The sequence below is a fragment of the Amblyraja radiata genome, chromosome 1, assembly GCF_010909765.2.
Source record: "Amblyraja radiata isolate CabotCenter1 chromosome 1, sAmbRad1.1.pri, whole genome shotgun sequence".
NCBI classification, from domain to species: Eukaryota; Metazoa; Chordata; class Chondrichthyes; order Rajiformes; family Rajidae; genus Amblyraja; species Amblyraja radiata.
In genome coordinates, this window is record NC_045956.1 from 188,802,075 (window position 1) to 188,819,552 (window position 17,478).

Here is a 17,478-nt window from a genome sequence, read left to right on the forward strand (position 1 = left end):
CCCATAGCTACGCCTTGTGTTTGGAGGACAGCTTTTAGGTTGCCTGGCGGGACTTTAGGTGGCCATTTGCAAACAGGCAACCGTTAATTTCGAGCCATGCACGCACGCACACACTCACCCACGCACACACTCACCCACACACACTCCCTCACCCACCCACCCACACTCCCTCACCCAAACTCACACGCACATTCTCACCCACGCACTCACCCACACATTCACCCGCACACACTCACAAACACACCCGCGCAGACACACCCGCACAAACACACCTGTACATTCACACAAACTCTCACCCACCCTTTCACCCACACATTCTCACCCACCCACACATTCCCTCACCCACACACACACTTAATCTCACCCACACACATTCACCCACCCACACACACTCTCTCCACGGCCACCAGCGGGCCAGAGCGTCACCTCAGCACTGGGCCCACAACCTCACTTATGCAGACAGCATGGTCTGACTCTGCTCCCCTCCCTCGTACAGGAAACGCCGTTAGCAAACATATCTAAGTGTGCACGCGCTGGTGAGACAGGGCGTGTGAGGCCATGGCAAAGCGCTCTCCACACACCGGGCTGAGGAAGTGATGGTCGATGGCATGCACCCGCTGGTGGGAGAGCAGCCTGGTCGAGCGGGTGAAGCCCTTGCCACACTGGGCGCAGGTATAGGGGCGCTCGCCAGTGTGGGTGCGCTGGTGCTCCCGCAGGTGATTGGACTGGGTGAATCCCTTGCCACACTGGGTGCAGGTGTAAGGGCGCTCGCCGGTGTGGGTGCGTTGGTGCACCAGCAGGTGATTGGACTGGGCGAAGCCCTTGCCGCACTGGGCACAAATGTAGGGGTGCTCGTCGGTGTGGGTGCGCTGGTGCACCAGCAGATTGTTGGACTGGGTGAAGCCCTTGCCGCAGTCGCTGCAGGTGTAGGGCCGCTCCCCGGTGTGCACGCGTCTGTGCTTCTTCAGGTCCTTGGACGACTTGAAGCCTTTGCCGCAGTCGGAGCAGGTGAAGGGCCTCTCACTGCTGTGTACCCGCTGGTGGTCCCGCAGCCCTGACATCCGGACAAAGCCTTTGCCGCAGGTGGAGCAGCCATAGGGCTTCTCGCCCATGTGCACTCGCCGGTGATACTTCAGGTAATTAATCGTCTTGAAGCCGCTCCCGCAGTCGGAGCAGGTGAAGGGCCTCTCGCTGGAGTGCACTCGGTTGTGCTGCAGCAGGGTGTCGTAGCAGGTGAAGTTCTTGCTGCACTCCGAGCAGTCAAAGGGGCGTTCTCCCGTATGCACCCGTCGGTGGATCTCCAGCCGGCTCGGGTTCCGCCAGGCCTTGCCACACATGTCGCACTCATAACGCTTCTCCTTGTTGTGCCCCGTCATGGGTCCTCCTCCAAAGCTCAGCCCGCACACCGAGCAAATGGGGGGGGGGGCAGGTCTCACCGGCACCCTGGCTGCCCTCAATGGCCGCTCACATCCCCATCTCTCCGCCCACAGCAACGGATCCTAAACCCTGCAGGAGGGAAACACAGAGGGTCAATAAGCTGGCAAACATGACATTACTAACGTGTGCCTGAATGGGGGTGAGGGGGGAAGTGGGTGAGTGGGGGCTCCAACATGCTGGCCCACACCGACGAGCAGCTGTTCCCACTGCGCAAGCGTTTCAAGAGCGCACAGGGGCTGCGGGAGCACCAGTGGCAACACCGGAGATAGACCCTTTGTGTGCGCTGAGTGTGACAAGGGTTTCACCCGCATGTCCAGCCTGTGGCAGCATCGGCGTACCCACTGCAGTAAGCGTCCCTTCCCCTGCTCGTCCTGTGATTAGGGCTTCACCTGCCTTGACCAGCTGCTAGAGCACCAGCGAGTCCACACCAGCCAGCATCCCTTCACCTGCCCGCTCTGTGGCAAGGCCTTTGCCCGCTCCTCCAGCCTGCTGGCACACCGCCACGTGGATTGGCACTGTTTGGGTAGACACAAAATACTGGAAGGAATGGGTAACGTTTCGGGTCGAGACCCTCTTCAGTCTCGACCAGAAACGTCACCCAGTCCTTCTCTCCAGAGATGCTGCCTGTCCCGCTGAGTTACTCCAGCATTTTGTGTCCTTGTTTGCAAACCAGCATCTGCAGTTCCTTGTTTTTAAACCATTCTGGTTAACCATCTCTGCACCTTCTCCAAAGCCCATTAGTCCTGTAATGGAGTGACCAGAACTGTATGCAACTCCAAATGCTATCTGACCAACGTCCCTTAAAGCTGCACATATACATTCCTCTCCTTATCTCACACCCTTTTATCTCCTTATTTTCTCTCGCCTGTCATTTACTCCACTCATCTGCCAATCACCCCCTCATCTGTTAACATCGTGTCAGTGTGAAGAAAGGTTCCAACCCGTCACCTGTGAAAAATTGGGGTCAAGGAAAGAGCGTTCACATCGCGGCCCTGTTTCAACCAATCTTTCCACCACCACGCACAAGAAGCACAAGACAGACACCATTGTGCAGATGTCGAGAAGTGTGTTCAGCTCTGGCTGAACAACTTCTAATCTTGTGTGTGGACTCGATAAGAAGAAGAACCTGTGAAAATGTTCTCCACACATGCTGCCTGACCCGCTGTTACTTCAGCACTTTGTATTAGAGTCACAGAGTGATGCAGTGTGGAATCAGGCCCTTCGACCCAATGACCACACTGACCAACATGTCCCAGCTACACTAGTCCCATCTGCCTGAACTTGGTCCATATCCTTCCAAACCCGTCCTATCCATGTACGTGTCCAACTTTTTCTTAAACGTTGGGATAGTCCCAGGCTCCCCACCACCCTGTGTGGAAAAGTTACCCCTCCGATTCCTATTAAATATTTTCCTCTTCATCTTGAACCCATGTCCTCTGGTCCTCGATTCCCCCACTCTGGGCAAGAGATTATGTGCATCTAACAAAAATTGTGTTCCATGCAAGATTCCAGCATCGGCAGTTTCTTGTGACTCCCTCACCTATATCCACCCAGCGCTCTCTTAACCTTTTTTCTGTGATGCCAGCAGGGCAACCTAGGCAGCTTTATAGGTTGCCAAATGACAGTTTAGGTAGTCATTTAAGACGGCTGCAGGGCCTGGAGAAGTCAATGTTCATACCGCTAGGGTGTAAACTACCCCAGCAAAATATAAGGTGCTGCTCCTCCAATTTACGGTGGGCCTCACTCTGGCCATGGAGGAGGCCCAGGACAGAAAGGTCGGATTCGGAATGGGAGTGGGTGTTGAAGTGCTGAGCCATCAGGTTGGCTATTGTGAACCGAGCGAAGGTGTTGGGCGAAGCAATCGCCAAGCCTACGCTTGGTCTCACCGATGTAGAGCAGCTGACACCTAGAGCAGCGGATGCTAAAGATGAGGTTGGAGGAGGTGCAGGTGAACCTCTGTCACACCTGTAAAGACTGCTTGGCTAAGAGGTTTGCCACGCACTGCAAGGGAGCAGTGGACCAGACAGGAAGAGCGGACGGAATTACCACTAGACAGCCAAACCAGTAGGTAATTTACGGCTGGGGTGAGTACTTTCCCATTTATAGGAGGTAGGATTATATAAATAAGGGGTGTATCAATACAGTAATCCGGGTAGGGGATTCTTAAATAGGACCAGTTAATTACTTATATAAGATGGGCGGCCAGGAGATGTGCCAATACTGTGAGATGTGGGAATTTGTCGACACCATTGATGTAGATGATCCCTACAGCTGCAGTAAGTGTTTGAGGCTAGCGGAACTCGAGCTCCGCATTGATGAGCTGGAGACCCAACTTCATACGCTGCGGTACATCAGGGAGGGGGAGTATTACCTGGATGTTTTGTGCCAGGGGATGGTCACACCGACCAGTTTAACTAATTCAGTAGTTAGTGAGCAAGGAAAGGAAGGTGTGGCCATAAGCGAGGCAGGTAGGGGGAACCAGGAGGAGATGCGGCAGGAGCCACAGCCCTTGTCCCTGACGAGCATGACCGAGGCTCTTACTCAATGTGAGGACGGGATCAGGGGCTGTGGGAGGGATGAGCAACCTGGCTGCAGCACCGTGGATCAGGGGGCCATTCAAGAGGGGGGAGTTAGAAGAAATGCCGTTGTGATAGGGGATAGTATTATTCGGGGGGTAGATAAGGTTCTCTGCGGCCAGCAGAACATGTCCCGAAGGCTGTGTTGCCTACCCGGTGCTAGGGTTAAGGATATCTCTGCAATGCTGGAGAGAAATTTGCAGAGGGAGGGGGAGGATCCAGTGGTCGTGGTCCATGTGGGGACCAATGACATAGGAAGGACGAGGAAGGAGGATCTGCTGAAGGAGTTTGAGCAGTTAGGGAATAAATTAAAAAGCAGAACCTCGAGGGTACTGATCTCCGGATTGCTACCTGAGCCACGGGCCAAATCGGCGAGGGTACGTAAAATTAAAAAGCTGAATGCGTGGCTCAAAGACTGGTGTGGGAAAAATGGGTTTGGTTTCTTGGGCCACTGGCACCAGTACTGGGACAGGGGGGATCTGTTCTGTAAGGACGGACTTCACCTGAACGGTGCTGGGACTGGGGTCCTGGCAAATCATATAACTAGGGCAGTAGATAGGTCTTTAAACTAAGTAGCGGGGGGGAGGTATCAAGGGGGGTAATAACGGCAGGGGTAGAGGAAATAGAGCAGGGTATCAGTGGGGAAGCGGAAAATCAAAATGTGACAGGAGGATCCAGAATGTGTGAAGATAAAGCTCTAGATGTAAAAGGGGCAAAAACGGAAAGGAAGGGTAGTAAAAATCATCTGAAAGTGCTTTATCTAAATGCACGGAGTATTCGAAATAAGATAAATGAATTAACGGTGCAATTAAGTATATATAGTTATGATATCGTGGCCATTACGGAGACATGGCTGCAAGGGGATCAGGACTGGGAGTTAAATATAGAGGGGTACTCGACAATTAGAAAAGATAGACAGGAAAGAAAGGGAGGAGGGGTGGCCCTTTTAATAAGGGAGGGAATAACGGCAATAGAGAGGAAGGATATTGCGTTGAAGGATCAGGATAGTGAAACAACTTGGGTACAGATAGAGAATAACAAGGGGAAAAAAACACTAGTGGGTGTAATTTATAGACCTCCAAATAGCTGTGATGCTGTTAGTCAGAACATAAATCTGCAAATAGTTGACGCATGTAAAAAGGGAACTGCTGTAATCATGGGGGACTTCAATTTTCATATTAATTGGGCAAACCAAACTGGGCAGGGTAGACTAGAGGAAGAGTTTATAGAATGTATTAGAGACGGGTTCCTAGAACAGTATGTCACAGAACCGACAAGGGGGGAGGCAATCTTGGATCTGGTCCTGTGTAATGAAGCAGGATTAATTAAAAATGTCATAGTTAGGGACTCGTTGGGAACAAGTGACCACAATATGGTCGAATTCCATATTCAAATAGAAGGGGAGCAGGTTGAAACTCAGGCTAGGGTGCTTAGTCTAAATAAGGGGGATTATGAAGGTATGAGGAATGAGCTGATCAAAGTTGACTGGGATAGCAGACTAAAGAATAAGACGGTACATGAGCAGTGGTGTACGTTTAAGGATCTACTGTATAACCTTCAAGAAAAATTTATTCCTATGAAGAAAAAAAGGGGTAAGGGTAAGAACAGTCAGCCATGGCTCAGTAAAACTATAAAGGATAGTATTCGGCTGAAGGCAAGGGCATATAAGGTAGCCAGAGATAGTGGGAGGGTAGAGGATTGGGAAGCATTTAAAGGTCAGCAAAAATAACTAAGAGATTAATTAAGACGGGGAAAATAGACTATGAAAGGAATTTAGCGAACAACATAAAAACTAATAGTAAGAGTTTTTATAGCTATATAAAAAGAAAAAGGGTGGCTAAGGTGAACGTTGGTCCATTGGAGGGTGAGACTGGAGAGTTGTTGGTGGGGAACATGGAAATGGCAAAGGCATTAAACGAGTATTTTGTATCAGTCTTCACCATAGAAGACACAAAAAATATTCCAACGCTGGATAAACAGGGGGCGGTAGGAATGGAGGAGCTAAATACTATTAAGATCACCAAGGAGGTGGTATTAGGGAAATTAATGAGACTGAAGGAGGATAAATCCCCTGGGCCTGATGGATTACATCCAAGGGTCTTGAGGGAGATAGCGGTGGGGATTGTGGATACATTGGTGATAATTTTCCAAAACTCCCTGGAGGCAGGAACGGTCCCAGTGGATTGGAAAATGGCCAATGTAACACCTATATTTAAAAAAGGAAGTAAACAGAAGGCGGGTAACTATAGACCGGTTAGTCTAACATCGGTGGTGGGTAAATGTTAGAGACAATTATTAAAGAAACACTAACGGGGCACTTGGATAAACATGACTTCATCGGACAGAACCAGCATGGTTTTGTGAAGGGGAAGTCCTGTTTAACGAATCTGCTCGAATTCTTTGAGGAACTAACAACCCGGGTGGATAAAGGGGAACCGGTGGATGTGGTATACTTGGACTTCCAAAAGGCTTTTGACAAGGTGCCACATAAGAGACTTCTGCTAAAAATAAAAAATTATGGGATTGGGGGTAATATATTAGCATGGGTAGAGGATTGGCTAACAAATAGGAAGCAGAGAGTGGGGATAAATGGTTCATACTCGGGATGGCAACCGGTAACTAGCGGGGTTCCGCAAGGGTCGGTGCTGGGACCCCAGTTGTTCACAATTTATATAAATGATTTGGAGGAGGGAACCAAGTGTAATATATCAAAATTTGCGGACGATACAAAAATGGGAGGAAAAGTAGGGGATGAGGAGGATAGGAAGAGTCTGCAAAAGGATATAGATAAGCTAGGTGAGTGGGCAACAACTTGGCAGATGAAATTTAATACTAATAAATGTGAAGTCATTCACTTTGGGAAAAAAAATGATAGGGCAAGTTATTTTCTAAATGAGGAGGAGCTGCGTTGTAATGCAACGCAAAGGGATCTAGGGGTAGTAGTACATGAATCACTAAAAGTTAGTATGCAGGTGCAGCAAGCAATCAGGAAGGCCAATGGAGTTTTGGCCTTTATTGCTAGGGGGATTGAGTATAAAAACACGGAGGTCTTGCTGCAGCTGTACACAGTATTAGTGAGACCACATTTGGAATACTGTGTACAGTTCTGGGGTCCATACTTAAGAAAGGATGTACTAGCCCTGGAGGCAGTGCAGCGAAGGTTTACAAGATTAATTCCTGCAATGAGGGGATTGACATATGAGGAAAGGTTAAGTAGGCTGGAACTCTACTCTTTGGAGTTTAGAAGAATGAGAGGCGATCTCATTGAAACATATAAGATCGTGAGGGGCCTTGATCGGGTGGATGCACCGAGGATGTTCCCAATGATCGGGGAAACTAGAACTAGGGGACATAGTTGCAGAATAAGGGGGGGCTCTTTTAAAACTGAGATGAGGAAGAACTTCTTCACCCAGAGGGTGGTTAATTTATGGAATTCACTGCCCCAGGGAGCAGTGGAAGCAGAAACGTTAAATATATTTAAGTCTAAAATAGATGGTTTTTTAGCTGCCAAGGGGATAAGGGGCTACGGGGAGAGGGCAGGGATATGGACCTAGGTATGGTTAGTATAGTAAGACCTGAGTGATCTCCTGGACAAGTGTCGATCGCCTGGATTGGGGTCGGAGAGGAATTTCCCGGATTTTTTTCCCGAATTGGACCTGGGTTTTTATCCGTTTTTTTGCCTCCCCCAGGAGATCACGCGGTTCTTGGGGTGGAGAGGGGTGATAGCGGTATAAAGGGGAGGGTAGTGTCTTGTGTTCTGTGTCTTGTGTCTACTGTTTGTGGGTAAGTGTGTCTGTTTAGTGTTCAGCCATGAGCGAATGGCGGTGCGGGCTCGACGGACCTGGTGGTCTACTCTCGCACCTACTTTCTATGTTTCTATGTTTCTATGCTTGGGTCCTTGGATGGAGTCAAGGGGGGATGTAAAGCAACAAGTGTAGCATTTCCTGCGGTTGAAAGTGAAAGTGCCAGGAGAGGAGGTGGTTGGGGTGGGAAGGAACGAATTGACCTTGGAGTTACGGAGGGAGCGGTCTCTGCGGAAAGCCGACAGGGGAGGAGATGGGAAGATGTGGCCAGTGGTGGGATCCCGTTGGTAGACAAAAAAGCTGGAGAAAATCAGCGGGTGAGGCAGCATCTATGGAGCGAAGGAATAGGCAACATTTCGTGTCGATGTGACGAATAAACTTGACTTGCTTGACTTTAAAAGCCACAATAGCACAGCTACAACCATTAGTCTTTACACATGGGTTTAATAGGCAGCCTGATGATTCATGTGGTTCTTATGAAATGCCATCTTGTGTAATGTCATCACAGCAGATTTAGAATTATTATTATACCAGGGGTCGGATGTTTTAGGTACGACTCCCTGTTTACTCCGCTCCCCTGTTTATAACATTATTTACCTCAGTTTTCCCCCAGACTGGGTTTATAGAAACATAGAAAATAGGTGCAGGAGTAGGCCATTCGGCCCTTCAAGCCTGCATCGCCATTCAATATGATCATCCAACTCAGTATCCTGTACCTGCCTTCTCTCCATACCCCCTGATCCCTTTAGCCACATGGGCCACATCTAACTCCCACTTAAATATAGCCAACGAACTGGCCTCACCTACCTTCTGTGGCAGAGAATTCCAGAGATTCACCACTCCCTGTGTGAAAAATGTTTTCCTCATCTTGGTCCTAAAAGATTTCCCCCTTATCCTTAAACTGTGACCCCTTGTTCTGGACTTCCCCAACATCAGAAACAATCTTCTTGCATCTAGCCTGTTCAACCCCTTAAGAATTTTGTAAGTTTCTATAAGATCCCCCCTCAATCTTCTAAATTCTAGCGAGTACAAACTGAGTCTATCCAGTCTTTCTTTATATGAAAGTCCTGACATCCCAGGAATCAGTCTGGTGAACCTTCTCTGTACTCCCTCTATAGCAAGAATGTCTTTCCTCAGATTAGGAGACCAAAACTGTGCACAATACTCCAGGTGTGGTCTCACCAAGACCCTGTACAACTGCAGTAGAACCTCCCTGCTCCTATACTCAAATCCTTTTGCAATGAATGCTAACATACCATTCGCCTTCTTCACTGCCTGCTGCACCTGCATGCCTACTTTTAATGACTGGTGTACCATGACACCCAGGTCTCGTTGCATCTCCCCCTTTCCTAATCGGCCACCATTCAGATAATAGTCTACTTTCCTGTTTTTGCCACCAAAGTGGATAACCTCACATTTATCCACATTATACTGCATCTGCCATGCATTTGCCCACTCACCCAGCCTATCCAAGTCACCTTGCAGCCTCCTAGCATCCTCCTCACAGCTAACACTGCCCCTCAGCTTCGTGTCATCCGCAAACTTGGAGATGTTGCATTCAATTCCCTCGTACAAATCATTAATATATATCGTAAATAGCTGGGGTCCCAGCACTGAGCCTTGCGGTACCCCACTAGTCACTGCCTGCTATTGTGAAAAGGACCCGTTTACTCCTACTCTTTGCTTCCTGTCTGTTAGCCAGTTCTCTATCCACATCAATACTGAACCCCCAATACCATGTGCTTTAAGTTTGTATACTAATTTCTTATGTGGGACCTTGTCGAAAGCCTTCTGAAATTATTTTGCTCCCCTGTGGGTTTATAACATTATTTACCTGTTTACCCCCCCCTGACCATGTTTATTTCAATCCCCTGTGGGTTTATAACATTATTTACCTGTTTACACCCCCATACCGGGTTTATTTCACTCCCCTGTGGGTTGAAAACATTATTCACCTCAGTTTTCCCCCAGACCGGGTTTATTCTGCTCCCACGTGGGTTTATCACATTATTCACCTCAGTTTTCCCCCAGACCGGGTTTAATCCGCTCCCATGTGGGTTTATAACATTATTTACATCACTTTCTCCCAGCAGACCAGGTTTATTCCCCCAGACATGTAGTTTATTTGGTGATTTATTGATTATTTACAGGGAGAGGGGGGAGCCAGATAGAGGGAAGTGTTATAACGTGTTTTATGTCAGGACGCTGCTCCAGACAGTGAGTTTATATTATTTTCCCCAGTTTCCCCCCCAGACGTGTAGTTTATGTGGAGTTTATTTACCTCGGGTCTCCCCCAGACCGGATTTATTCAGCTGCTGATTTATAACGTTATTGACCTCAGTGAATAGGGAGGTTTCATGGCAGTCGGGTAACGACCCATGACCCGTACTGTTGCTACGCTACTCCAAATGGATTACACGCGATGAACTGCAGGTAGGCACTTACCATTGTTTCCAGCGTAGCAGGCCCGTTAAAACCCAATGAAATTGTCAATTTTTGCGCTGTAAATAATTATGAAAATCGGGATAAGCGTGCGAGACATTTAGCATACTTCAGAATTCCAAAAGTGAGTTGAAATGACAGTAGATAGAAACGAGAGCTGAAGGGACAACAACAGCTAGAGTGCTTGGCGAACATTGGCCGTTTGCTCACTGCATTTCATCAACAGTAAGTCATTATTTGTGTTTTTTCTTGATTCCTTTGGCATCAAAGTTTCAAAAGTGATAAATCTGGCTGTAATTTTTTTTAAATCGCCCATGGTTCTTGTGGGTTTTTACATACAAAAAGAAAACACATCTGAAGAAAATTTTACAGCCAGATTTATCACTTCTGAGAATTTTTAGATACCAAAGGAATCAAGAAAAAACACAAATAATGCCTTACTTGATGAAATGCAGTGAGCAAACGCGATAATTCCCAATATTTTCAATGTTTACCAAGCACTTTAGCTGCTGTAGCCCCATCAGTTCTCGCTTCTCTATAGCTTCATTTCGCTTCACTTTTGGAATTCTGAAGTTGGGTACATGTCTCTCACACTTACCCCGACTCCCACAATTTCTTTCAGCGTAAGAATTCAACATTTTGGTGGTTTTTAACAGGTAGGAAAGTACGCGTTTCTTGCATTAATAACATATACCGGAAGTGACGGATGTCTTCCAGTTGGATTTAGCGGCTCCGTGCGTCGAGCCCTATGACCCGGTGACCTTACGTGCAACCCCCCTATAAATTCATGAAAGTGAGATTTAAAAATCATGTTATATTGTGAATTCTTGTGTGAATGTTATTTGGAAACTTAGGCTATTTAAAAATGTTAACCTTTTCTTAAGAAATGGATAGATGTTTAGATCTACTAATTGAATTTTATAATTAGCTACAATTAGGTAACTAACCAATTATATGCTTTAATTTCACGTCATCCAAGTAAGATTGTTTCATATTTGTTTCAGAATGCTTCAATCTATAATAACTAAAAATTTCATTCAGTTCTCTTAATATTTAAGAAAGTTATTGGCTTTTGTCTTCGATCACAGCTTTTGAGTTAAGTCAATGGAAAAAGCAATAGGGAACAAGATGCTAATTTTAGAGTATGAAAATGGTCATAAATGTTTTAATACTGAAGATATGAAAGTGAATTAGGTGTCAAATTAAACTTCTTTTTATGCTTTATCTGATGGGATAAATTGCACACTTGATTTTTAAAATCTCAAAGTTTTGTAATATAGTTAATATTTGTATACGGTATATCTGATCTGATTGCACAGCCTGCACAACAAAGCTTTTCACTGCACCTGGGTACACACGTCAATAATAAACTAAACCTAAAATAAAACTCCATGTCCCGGGGGATTATGTCCTAATTCCCCCGCTATTGAGGGGAGGTTTGCTGGCCTGGGGTGTGAGGGGGGCTTCTCATTCCGCCGCTGAAGAGAAGGGGGAGAGAGTAAAATGTCGAGGTAGCGTTGGGTTCAATGGGTGTCTGAGGGGGCAGCACGGACTCTATGGGCTGAAGGGCCGTCCGGCTGTGAACACGGGACAAAGTGGGAGAACACTCACATTCACTGTCACAGACAGGTTGCGGTAACCGGGAGTGAGGCGACCACACGTCATGTCCGCGGGTGAACTCTCCCCACGCGCCCGGCAGCGCCGCTCCATTCCCGCCAAACGGCCGCCCAGCACACTACGCACGCGCCGCTACCGTCCGCCAGTGACCATTGGTGGGAGGAGATGCTCGTGCGCCGGAGCCGGCGGTTTGATGCGCGTGCGCTGGTACATTTGGTCTGATGGATGTGGGCACTCGGATGCCGGCCATCACTGGGGGGGGATGGGGGAGATGAGGATGGGGAGGGGAGGTAGATAGATGGAGAAGGGTGTAGAGGACAGGGAGTACTGGAGAGGGTGAGGGATGGAGAGGAGGGCGGGGGGGTAGATGGAGAAGGGTGGAGAGGAGAGGGAGGGATGGAGAGGGGGGGGGAGGGAAAGGACAGGTGTGAGGGAGAGGATGAGGGAGAGGGGTGGGATGGGTGAGGAACGGAGAGTGTGGGTGGGGGGGGGTGACGGAGATTGAGGGATGAAGGGAGAGGGATGGGGGTAAGGGATGGAAGGAGAGGGAGGGGGGGAGGGATAGTGAGGAATAGAGAGCGAGTGATGGATGGAGGGGGGGGGGGGGTGTGAAGTAGGAGGTGATGGGTGGAGGATGAGGGAGGGGGTGAGGGATAAAAGGCCGAGGGATGAAGGGTAGGGTGAGGTGAAGCTTCACTCAAATCCATTTTACTTTTCATTCACTTAATGAATTTGAAAGCCACCATTGAAGCTGATCTTGGTTCCCCTCATTGCTGCTATGTATTGGGAAAAGGGGAAGTACAACAGGATCGGGGGGGGGGGGGGGGGGGGTCCTTGTACATCAGTCTATGAAAGTAAGCATGCAGCTACAGCAGGCTGTGAAGAAAGCGAATGGCATGTTGGCCTTTATAACAATTGGAGTCGAGTATAGGAGCATAGAGGTCCTTCTGTAGTTGTACAGAGCCCTAGTGAGACCACACCTGGAGTATTGTGTGCAGTTTTGGTCCCCTAATTTGAGGAAGGACATTCTTGCTATTGAGGAAGTGCAGCGTAGGTTTACAAGGTTAATTCCCGGGATGGCAGGACTGTAATATGCTGAGAGAATGGAGCAACTGGGCTTGTACACTCTGTGGAGTTAAAACATTAAAACATAAAACTGGGCTTGGACACACTAGAGGCAGGAAACAGAAATTAGGTGCAGGAGTAGGCCATTCGGCCCTTCGAGCCTGCACAGCCATTCAATATGATCATGGCTGATCATCCAACTCAGTATCCCGTACCTGCCTTCTCTCCATACCCTCTGATCCCATTAGCCACAAGGGCCACATCTAACTCCCTCTTAAATATAGCCAATGAACTGGCCTCAACTACCCTCTGTGGCAGAGAGTTCCAGAGATTCACCACTCTTTGTGTGAAAAAAGTTTTTCTCATCTCGGTTTTAAAGGATTTCCCCCTTATCCTTAAGCTGTGACCCCTTGTCCTGGACTTCCCCAACATCGGGAACAATCTTCCTGCATCTAGCCTGTCCAACCCCTTAAAAATTTAGCATCTTCCCGATGTTGGGGGAGTCTAGAACCAGGGGCCACAGTTTAAGAATAAGGAGTAAGCAATTTATAACGGAGACAAAACACTTTTTCTCACAGAGAATGGTGAGTCTGTGGAATTCTCTGCCTCAGAGGGCGGTGGAGGCAGGTTCTCTGGATGCTTTCAAGAGAGAGCTAGATAGGACTCTTAAAAATAGCGGAGTCAGGGAATATGTGGAGAAGGCAGGAACGGTGTACTGATTGGGGATGATCAGCCATGATCACATTGAATTCTGGCTCGAAGGGCTGAATGGCCTAATCCTGCACCTATTGTCTATGGTATCGACACCTTGCAGGTCATCTGATGCTGTGGGCTGCAGCAGTCAGCAAAGAACAAGTGGTTGCAGGGGAACGTACCTGGGGAGGGAGTGATTTGGGTGGGAAGGGACGAAATGATCAGGGAGTTACGGAGGGGACGGTCTCTGCGGAAAGCAAAAAGGTGTGGAGATGGGAGCATGTGGTTAGTAGTGGGACCCCGTTAGAGGTGGAGAAAATGTTGGAGGATTTTATTTGGAAGAAGGATCCCAACCTGAATCATCACCTATCCATGTACCCCATAGATGCTGCCTGATCCACTGAGTTACTCCAGTACTTTGCATCTATTTTTGTAAACCAGCATCTACAGTTCTGTATGTATAGAGGCACAGTGTACATAAAAAGGCTCTCCACTTCAACTTGACCATGGCAACCAAGATGCTCCATCTAAGCTAATGTTGTTATAGTACCTCCTCTGGCAGATTGTTCCACACTTCCACCACCGCTTCTCTCTTTGGTATAGGGAGGTTGCACAAAAGGTCACTGGGTCATAGGGCTCGACGCACGGAGCCGCTAAATCCAACTGGAAGATATCCGTCACTTCCGGTATATGTTATTAATGCTAAAAACGCGTACTTTCCTACCTGTTAAAAACCGCCAAAATTTTGAATTTTTGCGCTGAAAAAATTGTGGGAGTCGGGGTAAGTGTGAGAGACCTGTACCCAACTTTAGAATTCCAAACGTGAAGCGAAATGAAGGTATAGAGAAGCGAGAACTAAAGGGACTACAGCAGCTAAAGTGCTTGGTAAACATTGAAAATATTGGGAATTATCACGTTTGCTCACTGCATTTCATCAAGTAAGGCATTATTTGTGTTTTTTCTTGATTCCTTTGGCATCTAAAAATTCTCAGGTGATAAATCTGGCTGTAAAATTTTCTTCAGATGTGTTTTCATTTTGTATGTAAAAACCCACGAGAACCATGGGCGATTTAAAAAAAGTTACAGCCAGATTTATCACTTCTGAAACGTTTTAGATTGCAAAGGAATCAAGAAAAAACACAAATAATGCCTTACTGTTGATGAAATGCAGTGAGCAAACGGCCAATGTTTGCAATACAGTACAATACGGTTTATTTGTCACATTGCACATAAAGTGCAAGTGGAATGAATATGTCAGCAGCGATACAATGATAAAGAGCACACACAAAAACACAATAAAAATTTAACATAAACATCCACCACAGGATTCATCAGTGTGGTGGAAGGCACACAATTTGGCCAGTCCTCCTCCATTTTCCCCCGTGGTCGGGACCTCAACCCTCCGCAGCGGGCGTCCAGATGGTAAGGACAAGGTACGAGTCCAGGTAAGTCCAGAGTCGGCTCTTCCCCACCGGAGACCGCGGCTTTAAGTTGGTGTAGGCCGCAGGCAGCCGGTCGAAGATTTAAAGTTCCCTCCACGCCGCAGCCAGAAGCACCGCAGACTGCAGGGCCGGCGGTCGAAGCTCCCCTCCTGGGGTTATGTTAAGTCCATACCTCGCCCGCGGTAGAAGACGGCCGTGGAAGCTTCTTCTTACCCCAGGTCCCCCCCCCCGAGGGATCCCGGGCTGTAGACGCCGCGGCCAACGAAACGGAGCGCTCCCCCCCCAGCGAGGGCTCACCCGCTCCATGCTGACAATCCACGCTGCACCCGCCGCTGGAGCCCCGAGCGCGTCTCCGGGAAAGGCCGCGCTGATCCTCGCTGATAGGCCACGGGGGAGGCGACCTGGAAAAAGTCACCTCTCCATGGAGGAGGCGACCGAAACGGTTTCCCCCTCACCCCCCCACACAAAATACAAAAATAAACATTAAAAACATACTTTAAAACATACTAAAAAAGTTGAAAAAACTAACGCGCTGCTGACAGGGCTGCCGCCATTGCAGCGCCCTCACCGGCCGACCGACACGGACAAGCACACTGTCTGTTGTTGTCCCTTCAGCTCTCGCTTCTATCTACCGTAATTTCTCCTCACTTTTGGAATTCTGAAGTAGGCTAAATGTCTCTCACGCTTATCCCGATTTCCATAATTATTTACAGCGCAAATTTGACAATTTCAGGGGGTTTTAACGGGCCCGCTACGCTGGAAACAATGGTAAGCGCCCACCTGCAGTTCATCGCGTGTACTCCACTTGGAGTAGCCTAGCAACAGTACGGGTCATGGGTCGTGACCCGATATGACACCTATTCCATTTCACCAGAGATGCTCTCCCCCTCCCCGGGCACTTTCCGTTGCAACCGCAAGAAATGCAACACCTGTCCCTTCACCTCCCCCCTCGACTCCATTCAAGGACCCAAGCAGTCGTTCCAGGTGCGACAAAGGTTCACCTGTATCTCCTCCAACCTCATCTACTGCATCCGCTGCTCTAGATGTCAGCTGATTTACATCGGGGAGACCAAGCTTAGGTTGGGCGATCGTTTCGCTGAACACCTCCGCTCAGTCCGCAATAACCTACCTGAACTCCCGGTGGCTCAGCACTTCAACTCCCCCTCCCATTCCCAATCCGACCTCTCTGTCCTGGGTCTCCTCCATTGCCAGAGTGAGCAACAGCGGAAATTGGAGGAACAGCACCTTATATTCCGTCTGGGGACCTTGCGTCCGTATGGCATTAACATTGAATTCTCCCAATTTTGCTAGCCCTTGCTGTCTCCTCCCCTTCCTTAACCCTCTAGCTGTCTCCTCCCACCCTCCCGCCCTCGGGCTCCTCCTCCTCCTCCCCTTTTCCTTCCTACTCCCCCCCCCCCCCACCCCACCCCCCATCAGTCTGAAGAAGGGTTTCGGCCCGAAACGTCGCCTATTTCCTTCGCTCCATAGATGCTGCTGCACCCGCTGAGTTTCCCCAGCAATTTTGTGTACCTTCACCAGAGATGCTGCCTGACCTGCTGAGTTACTCCAGCATTTTGTGTCTATCGTCGGTTTAAACCAGCATCTGCAGTTCCTTCTTACACAAATCTACTTCGCCATTCAATGATTCAATCGTGGCTGATTGATCTCTCCCTCCCTCCCAACCCTATTCACCTGCCTTATCCCCATAACCCCTGACACTTGTACTCATCAATAACACCCGTACACATCAAGAACACTGGATGAGGTTTATAAGGAGTTTGACGCCAGTTTCCCCCACACACACACATACACGTGTAGGTAGTTTATTTATTTATTTATGTATGTATTTATGTGGTGATTTACCTCACTTCTCCCCCATATTGACCCAATCCCGCTGCGCTGCTGATTTACAACATTATTTACCTCAGGTCCGTCGGCAGCGACGTCACCAACTGCCGCTTCTCCGCCGCCATTTCCATGCGGTCGATGGGGAGACTCGGCCCGGGGCGGGACCGGGACTAAAGATCATAGAGCGGAGAGAGGGAAGGAACGGGCGATGTTTCAGGCAAAGATCTTGTAGTGAGTGAGTTTAGTATCTTTGGTTTCAGGGTCAGCAGCGGGATCGAGGAGCGGCCAATGGGAGCAGGTCCCGCCTCCCCGTGTGATGGACAACGCCAGCGGCCAATGGGAGCAAGTCCCGCCTCCCCCTGTGACGGACAGCGCCAACGGCCAATGGGAGCAAGTCCCGCCTCCCCGTGTGACGGGCAGTGCCAACGGCCAATGGGAGCAGGTCCCGCCTCCCCGTGTGACGGACAGCGCCAGCGGCCAATGGGCGAAAGGCCCGCCTCCCTGTGTGACGGACAACGCCAGCAGCCAATGGCAGCAGGTCCCGCCCCCCCGTGT

The 17,478-nt window shown here is 48.8% G+C and overlaps 1 protein-coding gene across 1 annotated transcript; it reads right to left on the reverse strand.

Moving 5' to 3' along the window:
• Window positions 1-451: 451 nt before the first annotated feature.
• Window positions 452-17,231, reverse strand: LOC116988669 (zinc finger protein 239-like). The gene is made up of 3 exons (XM_033045552.1): window positions 16,999-17,231; window positions 582-1,506; window positions 452-487 (listed from the first exon to the last, which is right to left on the reverse strand). The coding sequence occupies exons 2-3, from the start codon at window positions 1,374-1,376 to the stop codon at window positions 452-454; spliced, it is 831 nt and encodes a 276-aa protein (XP_032901443.1). The 5' UTR covers window positions 1,377-1,506; window positions 16,999-17,231.
• Window positions 17,232-17,478: the final 247 nt, after the last annotated feature.